Source organism: Martes martes (assembly GCF_963455335.1).
Source record: "Martes martes genome assembly, chromosome: 6".
Taxonomy (NCBI): Eukaryota; Metazoa; Chordata; class Mammalia; order Carnivora; family Mustelidae; genus Martes; species Martes martes.
Window position 1 is genome coordinate 112,774,182 of NC_137893.1, and position 23,649 is coordinate 112,797,830.

Here is a 23,649-nt window from a genome sequence, read left to right on the forward strand (position 1 = left end):
AATTTTATGGTTTTTGTGCTGCTTACTTTTCTTTTCTTTCTCCTACTTATGGTCTTTTCCTTCCCAACTCAAAGAGTCCTCTTCAATATTTCTTGTAGGACTGGTTTAGTGGTCAGGAATTCCTTTAACATTTGTTTGTTTGGGAAACCCTTTATCTCTCCTTCTATTCTAAATTATAGCTTTGCTGGATAGCGTATTCTTGGCTGCAGGTTTTGTTTTGTTTTGTTTTGTTTTCCATTCAGCATTTTGAACATATCATGCCACTGTCTTCTGGCCTGCAAAGTTTCTACTGAAAAATCAATCAGCTGATGGCCTTATGGGGTTCCCCTCATATGTTACTGTCTTCTTCTGGGGCTTTTAAAATTCTCTATCACTGCTTTTCACCATTTTAATTATTATGTGTCTTGGTGTGGACCATTCATTGAGTTGATTTTGTTGGGGGCCCTCTGTGCCTCCTTAATCTGGATTTGTTTCCTTCCCCAGGTTGAGGAAATTTTAAGCTATTATTTCTTCAAATAAATTTTCTGTCTCTTCTGCTCTCTCTTCTCCTTCTGGGATCCTTATAATGTAAATGTTAATACTCTTGATGGTGTCACTGAATTCTCTTAGTGTATTCTCATTTTTTATTATTATTTTCCTCTCTCCTGTTTGGCTTGATTGCTTTTGATAACTCCATCTTCCAGGTCACTGATCTGTTCTTCTGTGTCCTCAAGTCTATTATTTAATCCATGTTATGTATTTTTAATTTCAGTTATTGAGTTCTTCATCTCTTATTGGTTCTTTTTTATGTTATCTTTATCTTTGTTGAAGATTTCACTGAGGTCTTCCACTCTTTTCTCAAGTCCAGAATCTTTATGACCATTATTTTAAATTCTCTATTAGGTGTATTACTTATCTCCATTTCATTTAGCTCTCTTGCTATGACTTCGTCCTGTTCTTTCATTTGGGATATATTCCTCTGTCTCCTCATTTTGTCTAGCTTTCTGTCTGTTTCTATGTGTTAGGAAAGTCAGCTACATCTCCTGCTCTTGAAAGTAGTGGCCTTATGAAGAAGAGGTCCTGCAGTGCCCTGCAATGCAATGTCCTCTGTTCATCAGAAACTGGCATTTCAGGGGTGTCTCCTATGTGTGTTGCATGTGCCCTACTGTTTTGGATGAGCTGCTTTTGCCTTCAGTCATCGCAGTAACTCTCTTTCCATGTTGTAGGCAGGGTTTGGTCCCTATGTTGTTAGTGGGCCAGTCTGGGGCCACCTTGGGTTTGGGTTGAGTCAAACCAGGAGTTTGCCAGAAATGAAGTAACACTGAACTACATGGCATTTTCCCTGTGTTGTCCCTGAGAAGCTTTCATTGATGGGTGCGGCTTGCAGTCAGACTAGAATTCTGATCCCAGCCCACTGCTGGGGCCAGCTGGCCTGGTATATGTGGCTATCTTCCCCTCTCCTTGGGGCAGGAGTCACTTTGGAATGGTGCCAGCCCCTTTTGGGAATGCTTGCTTCCTGGGCTTCTGGCACCACTTGGATGGGCTCCTGCCAAGGATGTATTAGAAGGGTCAGGTATGCACGAGAGCATAGGTGCGACTCACCATCAGCAAGTTCCGTGCCTATTTGTTGTGGGGAGAGAGCAGGAAAACTCAGGGAGTTTTCTTTCCTCAGGGAGAGAAGGAAAACTCCTACCTAGGGCTGGATGGAGAGAGTGAATCCACAGAAGTGTGTAGGGGTGGGGCCTGCTATTAGCAAGCTAGGTGGAGAGTGTTCATGCTGTGCTGGTTTCCACAGGTGTCTGTGTATCTAGGCTTGGGGATGGAGGAGGAAAATGGCACCCACCAGCTCTCTTTTTCTTGCAGGAGTCTCCCGATGATCTCTGTCCCTCCACCACATGCTTTGAGATTAGTAAACAAATCATCTTCCTGCATATCCTAGGTGTTTTTCAAACTACCACTTCCATGCTTTATCTCAGTGGTCCTGTTTGTTGTGCCATCTCTTTAAGGGTAAGGACTCAGTTTCCTCTTGCCCTCCAGCTCTCCCAGAGCCAAGCCCACTGATTTTTAAGGTTCTAGGTGGTAAGCCCCACCGATTATAAGAACTCAAAAAGTTAGGACCCTCTGCTTTTCCAAGCCAAATGTTATGTGAATTCATTTTCTCAATGTGGGTTCCCATACCTGGGTGCTCTTCTCCTCTCTTCATAAGAGTCTTGTAGTATTCCTCCCTTTCACAGACACTCCTATGGATCCATTTGGCTTCCAACACATCTTCGCCCTTCCTACCTTCTTCAGTGTGGACTCTTCTCTATATTTAGCTGTGGAGAGTCTGTTCTACCAGTGTTCAGGTCATTTTCTAGTTATTTACATTGATGTGGGTATTATCTAGCTGTATCCATGGGACAAAGTGAACCAATGATCATCCTACTCCACCATCTTTCCCAGAAGTCCTGTCTACAATAACAATATTTAATGAACATTATTTATTGCTAGTTTCTCCCCTTCTAACCCTAGATACTCTGACACTTCATAGGAAGAAAAATTTCCATTAACTTTATTGTTAGAAGAAGAGCCTTATTCTTCCAAATACAAAACTATAGAGGAACAATCCAATATAACCCAAGTTTCATATCTAAAGTTAAAGAATAGACAGTACTGTTCATAAAATTACTATTTTATTTTTTAAATTCTAAATTTTTATTTAGAATACTATGTACTATGATGTAGGATAGGCTGCTATAACAAGATACCCTTAGATACAGTGGCTTAATCAAGAGTATCATATAACAGTCCAGGTGGGGGCACCTGGGTGGCTCAGTGGGTTAAGCCTCTGCCTTGGGCTCAGGTCATGATCTCAGGGTCCTGGGTTCGAGCCCCACATTGGGCTCTCTGCTCAGCGGGGAGCCTGCTTCTCCCTCTCGCTCTGCCTGCCTCTCTGCCTACTTATGATCTCTCTCTCTCTCTCTCTGTCAAATAAATAAATAAAATCTTAAAAAAAAAAAAAAAAGCACTCCAGGTGGTATAGTGGCTCCATTGTGTCAGGCATCCAGGCTGTGCCAACTTCAACAAGTGCTTCCATCTTGAGGTCCAAAGTAGTTACTACAGTTCCCACCATTATGTCCCCCATGCCATCAAGAGGGGAGAAGGAAAGGGATATGTGGTTGGTCTTTAGCTAGTAGGCTGGGGGAATTCTATCACTAAGAAAAAAGGGTAAAAAATGGGTATTGGGAGCACAAGTAGTCTCTGTGACATGTTACAATTTATAGTTTATTCTAAATAATATTCAAAATAATATTTTGAGTTAAATATGAGGCACAGAAACATGTGCTTTGAGTAGAGCAAGGGGAATTAGCATCACTCAACTTGGAGACTTAATCTGTACAAAATACTGAAGATCTTACTGTGTAATGATACATAACTTAAATAGGTGCTGAACACTATCCTGAGTGCTTTACATGGATTATCTCACTTACTACACAAAATCATCCTGTGAGCTAGATGTTATTATCCTCTTCCTTTCATAGATAAGGAAGGTAAGGAATAGAGACAGGCCAAGGAAGCTGCCGCGGTAGAGCTGGTACTTGCATCCAAACATGCAGGTTTTAGAACTGCCTAACAACTTCCTGTTCAGCCAGCACTTCAAATGGTAGGCTTCCTTTTGAAACTGGATAGGAGGAAAGATTCTCTAAATAGTAATACCTTGAATTTAAACAAAAATTTAAAAATCAAACAAAGCCTGAAATATACCCTAAAACAAGATTTACCCTAAAGTATTGTTTTATTTTTACAGTCAGGATTGTAGATAGCAAGGAGATATTCTAGATTTATAATCAATAAATAAAACCCAGATTCATCTATGGTATTAATTTAGACTAAAGGAGAGTTAAAAAAAAAAAAAAGAAAAATTGATCCAAATGTGATATATTTACTACTCCTGAGAAAATAAATATAAGACCTTATTTTCTGAACATTAAGTGTTGTTAATAAATAATTTAGGTATATCCAGGTACACTTCAGACCAACAAGTTCATCCCAGTATTTGGTGCTTAATCTCACCCTCAGACTATTTAGGTGATTATATATCCCTAGGTGCTTTTAATTACACTTAAATCATCACAATTTATTAAATAAGAAGATGGCTTTGGAGTATTAAAATAACAGTATCCACTCCCTAGATGTATTAGTTTGCTAAGGCCACCATAGCAAAATACCGGGGAGAGGGTGATTAAAATAACAGATATTTATATTCTCACAGTTCTCGATGCTGGAAGTCCATGATCAAGGTGTGGTAGGTTTGCTTTCTTCTGAGGCCTTTCTTTCTGGCTCGCAAATGGCTGCTCTCTTCCCATGGGGGTATCTTTCTGTGTCCTAATGCCTTCTTCTCATAAGAAAACCAAAAAGGTGGGGATTGTGGCCTCCGTAGCAGTGTTAACATAATCACCTCTATAAAGGCCCCCTCTCCAAAAACAGCCATTTTCTGAAATACTCAGGGTTAGAATTTCAATCTATGAATTGGGTCAGGGGAAGAGTCCATAACACTGAAAAACTGTGGAAACACCAAGGCTACAAAATCAACTTGCAGCAGTGAAAAGTTCAGCATTTGACTGCTCCCATCTTACAGCTTTGGCCAAAATAGGATATGATGCAGATGGTATGTTTCAGTGACAGTAAACCTCTTCATCTAAATATTTTTTGGCAGCCTTATCAAATTCAATATGAAAATTATTTAAAAGAGCATCTCAAACTTGTTATTGCTGACATTTTCACCAGCCAGGCAGGAGGGAAAATCAGTGTGACTTTGGCAGATGTTTTGCTGAAAAGATCAAGTGTGGTTGAGTGAAGTGAGCAGCTATGACAGGCAGGCCGTACAGCAGCTCAGAACACCACCAGGCCTCTGACCAGAGAACTATTAGCCACAGAAGAGCTGGAAAAATACAGGGCAGTGTTCAGTTGAGATGAATTCCTTTTCTAAAGTCGTAACTGCAGAGAACTTAAAGTGTGGCAGCAAAAGAAAACATTTTACCTCTTGGATTATGGCAGTGAAATAAAAAAAGGATAGGCACATTGCCAACAAAGATTTTGAAGTATTCTGAAAATATCATCAAGGGAATTATTCCATTGTCTCACAAGAAAATTCTTAATGATACTATCTTTATTTTTTAATTTTATTTATTTAATTAATTATATTTTATTATATTATATATTATGGTATATATAATATAATATATACTTATAGAATATATAAGTACTTACATATATAATTATATATAATATATACTTATATATAATTATGATTATATTTTATTATTATTTATTTTCTCAACCACTGTATTTCTTTCATTTTAAATCTCTGGAAAAGAAGAAGAAGAAAGGGCAATTGTGGACTTTATGCTGTAGGATTAACATGGAGGTTAAAGGAGGGAACCCATAAAGTCAAAGAGCGCTCACGCAATTTTCTAAAAATAATCTTCAGATCTATGAAGTTTTTATAAGTTGTACTTATCTGGGTTGGGACAAAATATAATTTAAAAACTTTGGCATAACTGAAAAGGAACATTTTTGTTTGTTTAAAAACTTGGAAAGAAAAGCTGTGGCACTATTAAAACAGACTACCTCAAAGATTTCTGCATGGTTATGGCAACACTGGAGCATCGGACATCAAACAAAGGGGAACTGCTGGAGGCTTTCTTTTAAAGAATGATTATTAAAGACCTTTGAGACTACCTCTGTATCAGGTTGTATATAATACAAATTACACACAACTTTATATGGGTAATATTGGCATTATGGAAGACCAAGACCTTGAGATCATAAGAACATTAATAACATTAATAAATAACAGTACAACAGCCACCCAAATGATACGTAATGGTACATCCTGAGAGCCTTCGAGGAGAGGCCTGTGTGAGTCTGCCCTGGTACTCTCTCTCACCGTTCACAGAAGTCTGAGCATTCTGGAAAGGTAGCTTTCTCAAGGAACTATGTTCTTTATCATGTCAGGACCTTTAAATACCCTGCTCTCTTAACCTAAAATACAAATCCTACCCCACCCCTCATTCATCACTTGCATGGAGTTAAAATTTCCCTTTAAAATCCCTGGGATACCGATCTCATCTCCCAGTGTATCCGGTACTGTCAGTTTGTCTGTAATTGCTGCTGCTTCGTTTGCACACCAGATAAAGGGGTTGGTTGTTTTGGCCGGGGCGGAGGGTGGGGGGTGGGTGGGTAGGAAGCCTCTTTTAGAGATCATCATAAACACCAGATTCTCTCTAGGAACTGAAACAAAGTAAAGGAAGAGAAGATTTGCATTTCTCATCTCATGATCTTGCCAGGTTACATGTTCGGTTAGTGGCAAAGCCAGTGCAGACACATAATCTATTGTTTAAATTGTTCCTTCTCTTCCCTTTCTCTTCCTCTCTCCATATTACTGAATATATATATAAGACATATACCTAAGGCTAGATAAATATAAAATAAGTCCTCTGTGTTGTACTTAGACTGCATCACAATTAAACTTTCGCTTGTCAGTCTGTCCTGTTAGGCAGTGACATGGCTGGGGACAGGGCCTCTTTCCTTTCTACTCTTCCATATACAGCCCTGGAGCCAAAGCACTCAGAGAATAGTTTGTTGAGTAAGTAAACAAGGGAATGAATGACCAGAACATATTAACTACAACACTTTTCTTTTTAAAAACATAACTGAATTTTGTCTCTGTACATAAAAAAAATAATGATTTTTATCATTGACCTCAGTTTCATTTTCACGTTAACCAAAAGACTCTTATAGTTTTTCTTCATGAGCTAATAGGATATTACTGCATTTAATCTTTTGGATCCAAACTGTTTAATCAAATAAGTGCTAGTCTTTTACTTATTTTTCCAATTAATTGACGAAATTGACTATTCATTGGCATTAGAGAATACTTCGATGGAAAGATGATTTGTTAGACATGATCTATGTTTATCGACCTTTCCAACCAATAATATTAGATCTAAAAATGTTATTTTTTATCTTATGCATTTAACCATTCCCATCCACATAGAAACAGACTCTAATGTCACATATCTTAAAAAGTAGACAACCTCTCCATATCCTATGCAACTCTCCAAATAGTACCTCTCAATCACAACAAACCTTTTCAAAATAGTCACAGGAGCTCCCTGTAGTTACTTATCTCTCATTCTCTCTTCTGACTGGCATTCCTTAAAGGTCCCAGCCCTACTTCTTCACCAAATCCACGCTTAAAATCAGTGATCTCGGGGGTGCCTGGGTGGCTCAGTGGGTTGGGCCTCTGCCTGGGGCTCAGGTCATGACCTCAGGCTCCTGGGATTGAGCCCTACATCAGGCTCTCTGCTCAGCGGGGAGCCTGTGCCCCCCCCCACCTGCCTCTCTGCCTACTTCTGATCTTTGTCTGTCAAATACATAAATAAAATCTTAAAAAAAAAAAAAAATCCGTGATCCCCATGGAGCCGGGCCCTTATCATCACTTCTGTGCCTATTTTTTTTTTAAGATTTTATTTACTTGAGAGAGAGAGAGAATGCTCAAGCACTAGCTAGGTGGAGGGTAGAGGAAGAAGCAGGCTCCCCCCTGAGCTGAGAGCCGGATGAGGGATTTGATGACCTGAGCCCAAGGCAGATGCTTAACTGACTGAGCCACCCAGGCACACTGTGTCTAGTTCTTACTAAAATTCTAAGTGGTAAACAATACTTTTTTTTTTTTTTTTTACTTCTGACACTTTATTCTTCTGATTTCTGCACCATGACACTTATCTTTTTTCCCCCATGCCTTAAATTGTCTTCCTTTGTATGCTCTTTAACAGTCTTGACTTTCTTCAGGACCTCTAAATATGGAAAATAGCCCGGGCTCTATTTTGTCTATTATTTTTATCTCTATCTATACTTCCTCCCTATTACATTTAGTACTATAGATTTTTGTTATTAACATATAATGTATTATTTGTTTCAGGGGTACACATCTGTGATTCATCAGTCTTACACAATTCACAGCACTCACCATAGCACATACCCTCCCCAGTGTCCATCACCCAGCCACCCCATCCCTCCCACCCTCCTCCACTTCAGCAACCCTCAGTTTATCTCCTGAGATTAAAAGTCTCTTATGGTTTGTCTCCCTCTCTGGTTTCATCTTGTTTCATTCCCCCCCCCTTCCCCTATGATCCTCTGTCTTGTTTCTCAAATTCCTCATAAGTATTATAGATTTTTAATTCCATCTGTATGCCAATATATCCTGTCTGTGTGTCTACCAACTCCTATTTCCAACCCTAACCTATCCCTGGTGGTCCTGATCATACACACACTTCCTACTTTACTGTCCACATGGCTATTTAGGAAGCCCCTCAAACATCCAAAAGGGAACTCATCATTTCCAACACTTACTAAATTCTTCCTTTTCAGTAAATGACACTACCATTCAACTAATTATCCTGATGAAAAACCTGAAAGTCAATGGATTTGTTCTTTTTTCTGAACCACTTAGACATCTAATAGGGCAAGTACTGTCAGTTCTGCTTCAGAATATAATCCAAACTTACCCTCTTCCCTGATCTCCGCTGCTACTTCTCTAACCTAAGTCACTATTTATCTCTCCTTAGTTCGGAAAGTAACTTTCCAGGTCTCCTATGCGTCCACTTCTAGTTCCTACAATTCATCCTCCACACAATAGCTAGAACAATGCTTTGAAAATATAAATCAGATCACAACCCTTCCCTGTGGCTTCCCGTTATACTCAGAACAAAACCCGGGTTGTTTTCCAGCAGATCATGTCGGTCACCCCCGCCCCCCGCCCAGGTCCTACAGACTCTCCCACTCCCATCTTCTCCTCATCCATCTTACTTCAGCTTTTCAGAGCTTTCTCAGACAAGCCAAGGAAAGTTCATCACTCTTCAGGCTCTTGCACTTGGCTCCTTCTGCCTAGATAATACTCCCTTCAGATCCTTGCAAAGCTGGTTCCTATTTTACGTTCTTAGAAGTGGCCTTCTCCAGGTGCCTGGGGGGCTCAGTGGGTTAAAGCTTCTGCCTTCGGCTCAGGTCATGGTTTCAGGGTCCTGGGATCGAGCCCCACATCGGGCTCTCTGCTCGGCAGGGAGCCTGCTTCCTCCTCTCTCTCTGCCTGCCTCTCTGCCTACTTGTGATCTCTGTCTGTCAAATAAATAAATAAAATATTAAAAAAAAAAAAAAAGAAGTGGCCTTCTCTGCCCAGCGGATCAAAAGTAACTCACTCTACTGGGACAGTCTCTTCTTTTTGTTTTTGTTTTTTTTCATGATGACTACCAGTTCTAAAATTATCATAACTTATTTAATTGCTCATTATAGGCACTATCCTGTCTTTTGACTGTTGTAGCTCCACCATCTAGAAAACTGCCAATTAGACTATAGGTACTTGGTGCTACATGAGTATTTACAGAATGAATTAATACATCAATGGGGGTGTTTCTAAATGTAACATACATCGCTTACTATGAATAGAGAGAAATAATTAATATGTAAAGAAGACATTCTAGAAGGGAAAGTTCTTCCAAAGCAGGGGAAAATAATTGTTCCCAAATGACAGGGATTTTACTAATTTTTTCATGTGTTTCTGAATACAGAGTATTAAAATAGGTGAGTTTTCTAATCCTTTTGTTCTTTGTATAATATTTGAGACAGTAGTTTCAAGTCAAAGGTTTCATGTCATGATTTGATAGGAGACTTCTTGTCTTAACCAGGTAGATGATTCTTCAATGGATACAAATAATTGCTAAATAGTGGTGATGTCATTTAGTAGTTTAATGCATGGTGTTGATATTTTTTAAATGACACATATGGAACATATGTTTATGCTATAATCACAACATATTTACAGAGACAGATTTAGATAATTATATACATTTGTACTTGTATAGACTATATGTGCTTTTAACAAAATTTTTAAATGAATTTGTAAGCCCATATGAGAATGTGTACGTGAAAATATCTGTGTAGCTAAGCCACTGTTCTGTTTGTAAAATGAGATTAGACTGTGTTTTCCTAAACTGTGGTATAAAGGAATGGTCACAAGCCTGAGATTCAGAAGATCCAATCCAGCGTCTGCTGCTCGCTGTCATGATTTTGAGCAAATCATGATACTCACTAGAATGTACGTTCCATTAGGGCAGGGATTTTTGTCTGCTGTGTTCATTGCTGTTTCACCAGGATCTGGAAAAGTTCAGTGTAAGTGCTGAACAAGTATTTGCTGCATGAGTTAAAACTCTCCAAAATTAGTTTCCACATCTACAAAACAAAGCTTTTGCAACCCTTGCATTCTAAATAGTCTTAAAGCTGTTGTGAATTTAAAGAAGACAAATTAATAGCTAGAACTGTTTATGCAGTTTTTACCTGGGCCTTTATAGATTGTTTAGTTCATCAAATCTCTTTTCATTGAATCTTTATTAATATGTAGGTATCAGTCCATATTTGCTGTCTTCAAAAGGAGTAAAACAAAAACTTTAAAATTAAAAATATATTCAAATTCATAAAATTAAGTAACTCTAAAAGAAAGTTCAATAACCAGCTTCTCAAATGATGTTTTCTCAGAGTGGGTAGCATTTACATTTTGGAAGCTATTAAGTTTTAAAACTCCTCTAAGAATGTTAGGACACTCTGTAAATATACCCTTCATTAAGTATACTTGATGTCCCAATTAAATTATGTAAACAAATTAGTAGACTCTTCACTTTTAATTTTTTCATTCATTGAACAAATATGTATTAATTGACAACCATGTGAAACCTGTGTTAGGAAATGATAGCCTACTTGATGAGCCCACTCTGCATCTGTCACCTGCACTGCCAGGTGCACACAGAGCCCTGAGATCTCTGGCCACAGAGCATTTTGGCCAGAGTCAACATCAACATTGGAAAGACTGCAGAGGAAAGCTGTGCACGACTGAGAAGACAGTGGCCCCCTACCAATCACCATTACTCACAAGCCTCCTCCCACATAGTCAGCAGGACCAGTCCCGCCACCCGTGTTGCTTCCCTGTTCCCTCACAGCCTGTGTCCTCACTGGCTCCAGACTGATGATTAATGAGACCCTGACCCCTTTATAATAAAATCATTCCTGCTCTACCCTGTCACTCTCTCTACCCCCTTATCATTCATGGTTTTTTTTTCACAGCGCTTATTACCAAGCACATATTTGTTTATTTGTTCATTGCCTTGATTGTATACACACATGAGAATGTAAGCTCCATGATAGCAGGAAATTTGTCTTTCGTCAATATATCCCCAGCACCAGAACAGTGTGTGACACACAGTAGGTGCTTAGTAAATATTTGTTGGATGGGTAAATGAAAAACTGAATGAACAAGTAACCAAATTTCCCCACTACTGATTGTCTTAACTGTTTCTCCTCCAGTTTCCAGCGTCACCTCACCATTTAGATTTCAAGTTTGCCCTCCTTTTTCTAGCTATGATAGTCCTTTTCCTCAATAAGAATTTGGTGTCCCACCCTGGTTTATTGCCTCCCACAGCTGTGGGGAGACATTTGCATAACACTGCTTAGCTCACTTCCGTAACACATGGCTGGGGCTTGCCTTTTACCCCTGAAGTGGACTGTAGCCAGTATGGGTGCATGAATGAAATGTTGCTCTACCATAGTGACTTCATAAAGGAACTGCATTTGAGAAGGAGGCACAATCAATCAATCAAACAGCACTAGAAAGTCCATAAATGAAGTCACTACCTTCAGTAAGTGTACAAATTCTACAATGATGAGTCAAATAGGCAAGATAGAGTCTAGAAGGGGGAAGAGTGGAGAATCCCTGAGCCTTAGGTGGGAAAGTGGGTACATCCATACGAATGTTGGTAGGAGTGATTTAAATTACTATGTTTCTAAATGGCAATTTAGGAATAGCTATTAAGATGAAACAGATTCCTACCCTTTCACTAGCATGCAACCTCTAGAAATTTGTTCTATAAAAACTCTCCTGTAAACTGGAAACATTCCAAGTGCTTATCAGTAAAGAGATGGCTTAATTATGACACCACCTAATGGTGCAATCATTTTAAAAAAAAATAGAGACATGTTTGTATTATAGTTAAATGGAATGAGGAAAATGTGTGATATTGTTACTGAGTTTCTACCAATGTTCTAGACACTAGGGATAACAGTGAGCAATATTCACAATGTTCCTCTCCTCCTAGAGATAAAATTCTAATTGGGGAAACAAACAATAGAAGTTAAATGGCAGAGCAGCGCTATAAAGAAATACCAAGCATGGCAAGGAGATGGAAAATGATAAGGATGAGAGAAAGCCTCTCTGAGGGGGTGACATTTGCGCAGGACCTGAACAAAGTGAGGGAGCAGGGCAAGAAATTCCGAAGGGAAAGACAGGAAGGCAGGCCCTGAAGCAGCATGCTTGGAGTGTTCAAGAAAATTCAGGAAGACCATGTAACTGGAGAGCAAGGACAGGATGACAGGCAGCGTGTGAGATCTGAGAGGTGGCCAGGAGCATTTTACAAGCCATAGTAACAATTTTGGCTTTTCTTTTAGTTTTGATGATAAACCAGCACAAGATCTTGAGCAAGGGAATGGCATATTCAGATTTATGTTTTTAAGGAACTGCCATGGCTCTTATGAAGAGAATATTCATCATTGAGTCCGTAGAGCATAATAAAAAAAAATTTTTTTTATTAGGCAAACTACAAAAGGATTGCAGTGACCAAAAATGAGAGGAAAACAGCAGTCTTTCCTATGGCTTATCTAGGAGTGTTTTGGGGCACCTACTTCACAAAGGTTTTATGAGGGTTGGAGCCTTTCTGTGTTTATACACATACATAGATGCATACAGAGTATATATTGATGGGTATTAAATGCTGCTATATGAAAATTTGAAAGAAAATCAGAAATATGTATCAAATGTGTAGATGTTAAAACTGGGGCGGGAATTAAAAGTCTAAGTGCTTGTCTAACACTTTGATACTGTTCTAACCCAATAAGTGTTTTAGAATTTCATTTCCATGCTATGAATAGAATGCCGGTTAGCGTGTCTCAAAGTGGCTTGAGGAGGGTTGCTCTGAACTTAGAGTTTGTCAGGAAAATGATCGGTCATTATAATTCATGATGCAAAAAGAGACTCACACCCAAAACTGCCAGTCAGAAGTCATGCAGCTGAGGCAACAAGCCATGAGAGAGCCGAAACTTTGAGTTAAGATAATACCTGTTCTACCTCCATAGGTATGCTCTGTGCCATTTCAAATGAGCCTGTGTATGGTAAAGTGTTTCAAAAAGCATTAAATGAAATACTACCATTTCTCTTTATGGGATTACTGATACATGGTCAAAACTGTGCTATTTTTCATGCCTAGTTCCCTGTGCCTCTTCTCCTTTAAAGGACAAGGCCCATTCATTTGGAACACTCCATATATTTGGAACACTCCAGACTGAGGAAAAATCTTTTAGGTTCTTTGGCATCATCTTTCCACATAATGCCGTTCAGTGCCAAATCCCGCTTTTCACTGCAGTGGTCACTTGAGCAGCAATATTACAATGAGCTCATTTTGGTTCATTGAGATTCAGGCCGTCTCTGGGCCTGGGGCAGTGGTCTGCCCTCCACGGCTACCCTCGTGGCAAAGAGATGTAGCTAACCAGATCATTCTCTTAGACTCTCTTTTTCTGAATAAACTTTTAATTATATGCATCATTGTTTTATTTGCAGAATCACTCAGTATTTGGGGAGAGATGGTCTAAACAAAACTTAGAGTTTCTTTTACTCTCTCTTGTCAGAGTCAGGCCACAAGAAGTTAAAAAGTACCATCCAGAGAAGCACAGAAACAGGAATGGCAGCCGAAATGAGGAAGATGGTAAGGCAACCAAGTCGAGAGTCTACTGACGGCAGCATCAACAGTTATAGCTCCGAGGGAAAGTAAGTGATGTCAGCACCTCTGTTTGGCTTTAGAACCACCAGGTGTGTGGTCAAAGGTAAAATAACAGCTGCCATCGGTTTCAGTGGAGCTTTTCTACTTAACGAGGGGTTCAACCCTCCATGTTTTAAACAGCCTTACCTCTTATGATATGTACACAGGGACACATTGTTGCACCTGCTTACTCAGACCTTTCAAAGGTATGAAGAAAAGCTGAGTTAACATGAATAAACCGATCTCCATCATCCAGAAAACTCACAATAGTCCCTTCCTGGATGTTTAGTGTAGAAATGCTACATTTAATGGGTTATTTCATGTGGGAAAACTCATTATCTGGTCCAGTCACCAAAATCTGAATTAAAATTTGGAATTGAGAACTGATTTCCCATATTTCTCCTTCTCTCCAAACTATTTTTTTGTTTCTGAGTTGTTGGAAGTCTAACACTCTGATAATAAGAAATTATAATTTTTTTTGTTTTTAAAACACCACTCATTTTTATCTTAAGAAAAAAAAAACAGAATTTATCTTCCTAATTACTTTTCTTGTTAAAGTTTTAGTTAATTAATTAATCTTAAAATATATCTTAAAATCTTAAAAATATATAACTAGATTTGTGTTTTACTTACATGCTTTTACATATAGATCTTGCAAAAAAGAAAAAACCTGCATTTTCTACACTTGAGAATTTTTCTGATAAAACCAAACTTTTACTGAGGTGATAGATCTTACAATTAAGTAATTATTAGCCTGTGGTGGATTACTTGGGGATTGATCGTGTACAAATTTTCTATAATTATTCACTTATTGCCATTCAGAAATCTTATTTACCAATCTAATAGTAATAATTTATTTTACTCTACTGGCATTTTTAAATTTCGTTCAGAAGATAAAATAAAATTATGCCAAGTTAATGTTCATGACATGCTTTCCTATTCCTGAAACTCGTGTTTATTTGATCAAATGATTTGTATGTATGCTCCCAGCAAGATATAGCTAAGAGCAAACATCAGCAGGAACGAAAGTTATGGAGATGAACTTGCTGACAAAATGCCAGTATTTGATGAAGTGTTATAATGTAATGTGCAAATGAAAGACAGGAGACATTTTCTGATATAAAACTAATAAATAATATTTACCTCCACTGTGGATAAGCCACTTAACCTCTTACAGATTGATTTTCATAGTCTCTGAATTCTCTGAATGCCCTCTCTAATTCCCTTGATTATGAGGAAATAATACGTGAAAAAGCACATTGGAAACAATAAATCCCTATAGAAATGTGCTTATTGAAAAAATGCTCACTGAAGTCCCACTACATAGCAAGCATGGTTCTTGTTGCCCAGGATACATCAGTAAACAAGAAGAGCACACTCACTGTCCGCTGGAGCTTACAGCCCAGGGAGTTCAGGCAGTCGGGGTGTAGTAAGAAATGGACAGCACCTGGGTGGCTCAGCTGGTTAAGTGCCTACCTTCTTCTCAGGTTGTGATCTCTGGGTCCTGGGATTGAGCCCCGCATCATGCTCCCTGCTCATTGGGGAGTCTGCTTCTCCCTCTCCCACTCCCACTGCTTGTGCTCTTTCTCTCAAATAAACAAATAAAGTCTTTTTTTAAAAAATGCTTTATTTTGAAGAAAAAAGAAATGGGTGTAGTCTAATCAATTCTCTTCCATTCGAACTGAATGAAAATCTCAGGTATTATAAAAAGGTAGTTCATTAAAAGATGAATAAATGAAACATTTTTACCTGTAAATAAGAATTTGTACTTTGCTATAACATATATTGAAGACATTATCAGGCACATTTTGAATTTAGCATTAATGTGACTGAATGTTCATGAACAATAATTTATGTAAAATTCATGATATAAAAATTAGTATCTCATATTTTATGTCAACAATATATTTATGTAGGGATTTGTATTTGTAAATGTCCGGAAAACTTCTTATATTAAAAACTATAATGACACCCTCCTGAATAGAACATCAGCTCTTAACTTGAGAGTTTATTTTGACCTTTTCTCAGTCAGTGCTGAACTTCATATACTTGGTTCAGAGGCAGTGAATGCCAAGAGTCTATGTAAACTGCCTAAAGTTTATGATTCGTGATCAGAATTAGTAGTCAAATGGAAACTAATAAAAGGAATTCTAGGAGATCTAATGTTTTGATTTTTATCCTTTTGCTAACAGCTTAATATTTCCTGGAGTACGACTAGGAGCAGACAGTCAATTCAGTGATTTTCTTGATGGACTGGGACCAGCTCAGCTTGTTGGCCGCCAAACCCTTGCCACCCCTGCAATGGGTAAGAACCATTTTTTCCACAGGAAAACTGATGTTTCATGACTGACAAGGTCATTTAAAGTATCATAATAGTAATATAAGTGAGAAGCAACATTTGAGCAAGGGTATTGCTGGCTTCAAATGACTATTCTAATTTCTGATGCATGTTTCTAACTTGAGACATGATGCAAAATGAATAAAATTAGTCATAAATCTTTGAATTGTCAGAAAACTTTGTCAACGTAGAGAGTCCACAACAGACCCAAATGTAGGATGAGGGTAGCCTTTCACAGCATAGAAAGATGATGGATTATTCAGTAAAGAATGTTGGCAAAACTGTTAACAAACAAAAAAGATTAATGAAATTGCCTCCCTACTTCAGAACCTATAGATATGTTTTATACTCAATTATAAAAGAGAACTGGGGCGGAGAAAGACACTACAAAATACTAAAAAACACTTAATGTTTCTTTGCTCTTGGAATGGGAAAAATCTTTCAAAGGATCAAACCAAAGACAGATAAATTGAAAACTTCTACTAGCAAGATACACCCTAAATTAAGTTAAAAGGAAAATTATGAAAGGAGAAAATGACACGTAACACGTGCAATAGCTGTTCCCCTGAAGGACACGAGATTCCATGGAATTCTCAGCAAAATGCATGAAAATAGGTCACCACAAAGGCACATCATCATGGACTCACAGCACCAGAGATCAGAAAATCCTACAAGTTTTCTAAGAGGAAAAATAATTCTATACAGAATTATCAAGAGCACAAAAGTCAGATTCCCATCAGACTCCTCAGTAATAATACTGGGAGCCAGAAGACTACTGCATATTACCTTAAAAATTCTGAGTAACAGCTGATTCCCAATGTAGAGTACCACAGCAAGTCAAATTATCAGGTAAGTTTCAGGCTGGAATAAAAAAAAATACTGACAAAGAAAGGTCTCGGAATATTTTCCTCATACACAACATGGCTCAGAAAGTGACCAGAGGATATACCTCAACAAAATGAACTAAGTGAACTTAAAAAAATAGGAACCAAAAAAAGGAGAAAAGATCCAGTAAATAAATGCTTTAACATAAGAGAGAAATGGTTGGGATACCCAGACAACCATTCCAGACAATAGTGAGGAGAAATCTGAAGATAACAGGTGCAGCAAGCTTCAAAAGCGGTTTGCACTGGGTGTTGTACGCAGCTGATGAATTGTGGACCTCTACATCTAAGGCTAATGATGTACTATATGTTGGCTAATTGAATTTAAGTAAAATTAAATTTAAAAAATAAATAATAAAATAAATTAATTAATTAAATAAAAATTTGTCCAAATTGTCAGAATCCATAAAATAAAATTACAGAATACCTAATGTGTTTAATTTTTTTGGAAGAGGTCAACAAGCAGGAGAGAATAAGGGGTTGAACTAATGATATATACATAAAAATGTATGCAGATGCTTTTTAAAAAGACACTTTTTTAGTATAGGGAAAAGGAAGAGCTGTCCAAGAAATGAGAAGTAAACACAGTATTGTAGTTCATTCATTTCTAAGTAATGTTACATAATCATAATTATATAGTCCAATATTCGGATAACAGAAAGTGTAAGTATATGGCAGCGGTAGGAAGGCAGTGAGAGAAAATGAAGTTAGAAGTCAATAATAATATCTAAAACTGAAAAATATAGAAAAATACCTTATACGTATAGTATTTAGAAATAGGGAGGTAGATGCCAAATAGTATAAAATAAATCAGATAAAAATATTGAAAATCTTGAAAGCAGTGGCCTTTGGAAGGCAAGAAGTTGAGAAAGATAATGGGACTCTTTTATACTAATAAGAAGACTTATAGAACAGTTTGATTTTTTAACAATGTGTGTATGTGATTAAAATAAAAACAAGAGAGAAGTCTGGGAGCTGAGGTCTAAAACAGAGTTATAAAACTAATGAACAGTCCAGAGCCACAAAGTTGATCAACTGACCTGGCAAATAAAGAGAATTCACAACTGAGAAAATGGAGAGAATTTAACTAAGAAAAAAGTTAGAAATAATTACATTTAGCATTTTCAGAAACTAAGTATCATGTCAATCAGAAAATGATGAGCACTTTAGTAAAAATGGCCAAAGGACATGAACAGGGAAAACGTAAAAGGATGCAAACTGAAAATATTTAGAGATATGTTCAGCCTATCTATTAATACTCAAATTATCACTTTTTAACCATCAGATTGGTAAAAATTAGACATACTCCTAATACCCCTATTAGTGGGTGTGGAGAATGGGAGGACAGATACTTCTGGTGGTAGTACCAACGGGCACAAGCTTTCTGAAGGGTACATAGCAATATGCATGGAGTTTTTGATTGTCCATTTAACTAGACCCAATAATTTAAAATCTGTGCAAAAATTCTGTATAAAGCTGTTCATTGCAGTATTATTTGTAATAACGACAACATAGATAACCTGTATTTCCATCAACAGGGATCTGGTTGAGGTAATGACATGACCATTCACTGGTCCATACAGTCAATGAATTGAGGATATATGGTCACGATAGAGAGAGATGATAGATAGAAAGAGAGATAGATAAGAAGGAATAAAGGGAGAAAAGGAGTTAAAGAAAGAGAAAGTTCTTATGAGGTTTCTGGGATACTCACCAAAACATTAATAGTGGTTTTTTTCTAGGTAACAGAAATACAGATAATTACACTTTTACTAAGTATTATACACTAGGTTATATAAAGGATAAGAAACCCTACTAGACTAAAAGAGTAACTTAGATACTGCAGTATTGTTGTTATTAAGTGATTTATAAAGTAGTATAGGACTCTCATAACATGGATTAGTACCAGAAAAATGAAGGAAAACATTTCAAAACCTGATTTGGAGGCAGGGAAAAAAGTGGAAGCAGGGAGCCCTAAACAGGAGAGTTTTTATCAAGATCATGAAGATCACAATCTGGAGAATGTCGTGTACCTCTATTTTTTTTTTAACTGTGTGTAACTGCAAAGAAGCTGAGACATTTACTTCCTTTCCACTTGCAGGTGACATACAAATTGGAATGGAGGATAAAAAGGGCCAGTTAGAGGTTGAAGTTATTAGAGCGCGAAGTCTCACGCAAAAACCTGGGTCCAAGTCCACACCTGGTAAGGAAAGGTGGTACTGAGTTTGGACAGGAGACTCTGACATGAGCAAAAAAATCAAAATATTTGCTGCATTTGAATTCTGTGTTCTCCATTTTGCATCATCTGACTGATTAAAAAGGCAGCTTTTCTGTATTCTTTGATTCTATAAAAATGGATCTGGGTTTTCCTTGCAGTTATTCTGTCAGAAAGTATAAGGAAGAGTATTATCAAATTAAGAAAAGTTTAGCTATGATTGTTTCTTAGCTTGTGTTGGTTATTTTTTTTTTCTCCACATTTACAAATGGAAAGGATTTTTTTTTTTTTTTTTTTTTTTTTAGTTTTAAGCATAAAAAGGAAACAATGAGCTTTCAGTTATACAGCTGAATCGTGATGCCAGCTGTACCCCAGGTCAGTCAGTCTTAGGTTAACTTGGCAGACATTTACTGGGAATGATGAAAATGCCAGTTGTAGTAACTTAAGAGTTTTAAGAAAGAGAATTTATGGAGCACTGGAAATTTACAATGATTTAAACAGTCACTAGGAAACTTTTCACTAAGCATCTCTAATTCTCTAATAAGACATTCTCTAATCAAATCAATTGAACTTGAAGGATTAACTTCTTATATGTTAAATATTACTTTGTTCAGCTCCATACGTCAAAGTGTATCTTTTGGAAAACGGGGCCTGTATAGCCAAGAAGAAGACAAGAATTGCACGAAAAACCCTTGATCCTTTGTATCAACAGTCCCTGGTGTTTGACGAAAGCCCGCAGGGTAAAGTTCTTCAGGTCAGTAACAGTGTGACTGTTTACATTGTAATGTCCACATTATTCATATAAACACTAAAGCGGTGTTCAAACATGAAGAGAATAGATTTCAGGGAGGAGAAATGTGACATCTTTGAGTAGAAAAAACAGATTGTTAATTTACAATACAAACAATATGTCATATTGAAAATATCTGATGGATCTAAGGGAAGACATAATTTTTATTTTCTCTCCCTTCTTTTTTTTCTTCTCTCCATCATCTCCTTCTGCTTTTGCCCTGCTTCCCATATCCCCTCTTCTCGATAAGTAAGTTGGTATGTAGGATGGTAGATAGGTAGATAATCAAGAGCAATGATGCTAATGGTTTATTGAGCATTTCTGTGTGCCGGACATGGGATACAAAGAGGAAGAAAGGAAAGAAAAAGCGAATATTCAGGACTGGTGAATGCCGGATGCATTGTTAAGTAACTGCATACATTACTTCTTTTATTTTTTTTTTATTTATTTATTTGACAGAGATCACAAGTAGGCAGAGAGACAGGGGGAAGCAGGCTCCCCACTGTGCAGAGAGCCCAATGCGGGGCTCAATCCCAGGACCTTGGGATCATGACCTGAGCCGAAGGCAGAGGCTTTAACCACTGAGCCACCCAGGCACCCCCATTGCTTCTTTTTTTAAAGATGTATTTATTTTAGAGAGAGCACGTGGTGGGGGAGGGGGAGCAGAGGGAGAGAAAATCACAAGACTCCATGCTGAGCACAGAGCCCGACGCAGGGCTCCATCTCATGACCCCAAGACCAAGGGTCAGATGGTCAACCAACTGCACCACCCAGGCGCTCCCTTACATTACTTCTTTTAAACATTTTAACTATCGTGTGCCTAAAATATCATAATCCCCATTTGACAGATTACGTATGAGGATTACGGAGATTAAATAATTTGGCAAAATTACTCAGTAAATTGCAAAGGCAAGTTTTGCCACTCCTGCCTGTATAAGTGGGTGAATGAGTTCAGTTGAGAACCTTCACAGATGACCAGAGGAGTGGAAAACAGAACCTTAGGAGGAGGAATAAGTGTAATGGACTACTCATCTGAGTCTGGTAGGAGCTGACCCAGATTGTACTGCCTGTAAACTCTCTGACTTATTAATCATCTGATCAAATCAGAATTGTCACACAAATTTTCAAAAGGCAATGACTTACAATTATTTTTCAACCTGTCCCTTCACTGACAAATACACAATATAAAAGAAATATAATGCACGTTCTCATTCTTTATACATAGTCCATGGTATACACACTCCACTGGACATTGAATTATGTTGTTTTGCCCGGCTAACTTGCACAAATTTTAATTTCTGTATCTCTGTGGCCCTCACATCACTTACTAGATAGTACTTCCTCAAGAAGGTATTGAATTTGTATATAAACAAACTTGTATATTTATTTCTTTAACATGGTTTATGTAGCTAAGACCCCTCATTGACTAGGGAAACATTACTTGCATTCTATCAAATCTAAAAGTTATTGGGCAGTGTCTCTTTGAGCCCCTTATTGTTAGTATCTTTCTGTCTGTTCTGCCTCCTTGGTATCAGTTATATTCATTTCCTCTGCTTCCCTGACTGGCCCACTTTGACGGAAGAGTTGCTTTCAACTCTGCAAATGTGAAAGAAAGAGACATTCAAGTTTCATTGCCTTTTTCTGTCTCACAGGTGATTGTGTGGGGAGACTACGGCAGAATGGACCATAAATGCTTTATGGGTGTGGCTCAAATCTTGTTGGAAGAACTCGATCTATCCAGTATGGTCATCGGATGGTACAAGTTGTTCCCACCATCATCCCTGGTGGATCCCACACTCACTCCCCTAACCCGCCGGGCTTCCCAGTCATCTCTGGAAAGTTCAACTGGGCCTCCCTGCATCCGCTCATAGTGAACTCATACCAGAGTCATTCCAGTGAAACTCTACCTTTCAGGATAATAATCTGAACCAGATATTTCATGATCAAAAGCATTGTTGGAGACAGACAATCAACTTGTGTTTTGCCTGTAGTAGTTTTTCAATAATATGTCCCACTTGTTGTTTAAAACCTGGCTTCATATGACAGAACAAGGCAGTCTATCAAATCACAGTAAGAGTCAACATGCTAGTGAGAGTCACTGATGCTTCTGACAAACAGAAAAAGAGGAAACTTCAAGTTCAGACACACGCACGCACGCGCGCGCGCGCGCACACACACACACACGCACACAGGCATGCACACACCCCAAACTGAACAAACTGGAAACTCTCACTCTGAAAAGTTGTATTTTACATGTTTCTGCACAGACCACAAGCAGTGTTATTTCCCTGGTGTTTGAGAAGTTTTGTTCTTCTGTGTGTTTTATTTGTGTGCTGTTCGTTGGGTTTGGGTTTCTTGATTTATTTTTCACTGTATTTGTTATTTCCACCAGTTTTTGGATATGTCATGACAGGCCTCATGATGCTTACAAAGACCCTTCCTTTCTTTTCTGAAAAGCACCAAAAAAGGGCTGAAACAGTCCCTGTGGCATCTCCCCCAAAGTGTTCAACATCTAGGCAAGATGAGGCCAATGAAGGGTATCACTGGCTTTCATTTTATAATCCTTCAGTCTTGTGTGTGGAAACCCAGAAAACAAAAAGTTATCTTCTGAAACAAATAATCACAGAATCACTCTTCTTAAATGGAAAATAATCTGTGTTCTAAAAAGTTAATTTATTTTTTCCATTGTCTTTTATGGAAGACTTTTAAAGAAGTCAATCTGCAACTAATGCTGGGAATTAAAACTAACTGCATAATTGTACTTTGGGAAACACTCCTTGTAATAACTTTTTCTTCCTGATACCCCCCCACAAAAGTATATGCTCATGTGTTTAAACCATACTTTTGACTTCCCAGAATGGTGACTAGAAACAGATTTGAGCCTAAGACACTTTCAGCTATGCCCAGGCTTCTCAGCCATGTCTCAGTGTGGACACACCCATCTGCCCTGGAAAGAGCATGGTATGAGCTGTCCAGTATTCCGCTGGAAATTCCAGTTGAAATATTCTGCACTAAAGTAATGTTTTTATCCAATTTTAGTTTACATTTCTTTGAGATTGATGCAAGCACAAAGCTTGATTTTTTAATGCAAAGTATCTTACTTTGGGGGTGGGGAATAAAACAAAGTCAAATTTCAACTTGTAGTTTCTTCATTTGAGTTTTTCTTGGCCTTGAATTTCCCTTGTGACATTCTGTATACGTGCTACAAACTGCAGACTCTGCAGGTGCATTGATATGTTCTCCCTCCTTTTATGAGTCATTCAATTTTTGTGATCACACAAATAGAGCAGCATGACTTGGAACTGTTCAAAGCTGCATGCACATTTTGTAAAAAAAAAAAAAAAAAAGTAAAAAAGAAAAGAAAAAATGAAAAAAAAACACAAAAGATTATTTAATAATGTATGTTAGTTCCACATTAGGCCAGCTTGTATGTTGCATGTACTTGTACAGTTTGCTCGTTAATTACTATAATGAAATAACCAAGAAATCTAAGCCATCCATTTTTGTTATAGACATTTTGCAGATTTTAGCCAGACTCTGTCTATGAGTTT

At 37.8% G+C, this 23,649-nt stretch overlaps 1 protein-coding gene across 50 annotated transcripts in view; it reads left to right on the forward strand.

The window, feature by feature from the left end:
* RIMS1 (regulating synaptic membrane exocytosis 1) overlaps nucleotides 1-21,969 on the forward strand; it is a gene marked incomplete at both ends in the record, with an annotated part of 221,064 nt that extends 199,095 nt beyond the window's left edge. For all 50 annotated transcript variants that reach the window (XM_080806176.1, XM_080806177.1, XM_080806223.1 and 47 more), the window contains 5 exons: nucleotides 13,741-13,879; nucleotides 16,064-16,176; nucleotides 19,195-19,296; nucleotides 19,923-20,062; nucleotides 21,751-21,969. In XM_080806176.1, coding sequence (XP_080662302.1) covers nucleotides 13,741-13,879; nucleotides 16,064-16,176; nucleotides 19,195-19,296; nucleotides 19,923-20,062; nucleotides 21,751-21,969 — 713 coding nt within the window. The remainder of the gene's footprint in view (nucleotides 1-13,740; nucleotides 13,880-16,063; nucleotides 16,177-19,194; nucleotides 19,297-19,922; nucleotides 20,063-21,750) is intronic.
* Nucleotides 21,970-23,649: the final 1,680 nt, after the last annotated feature.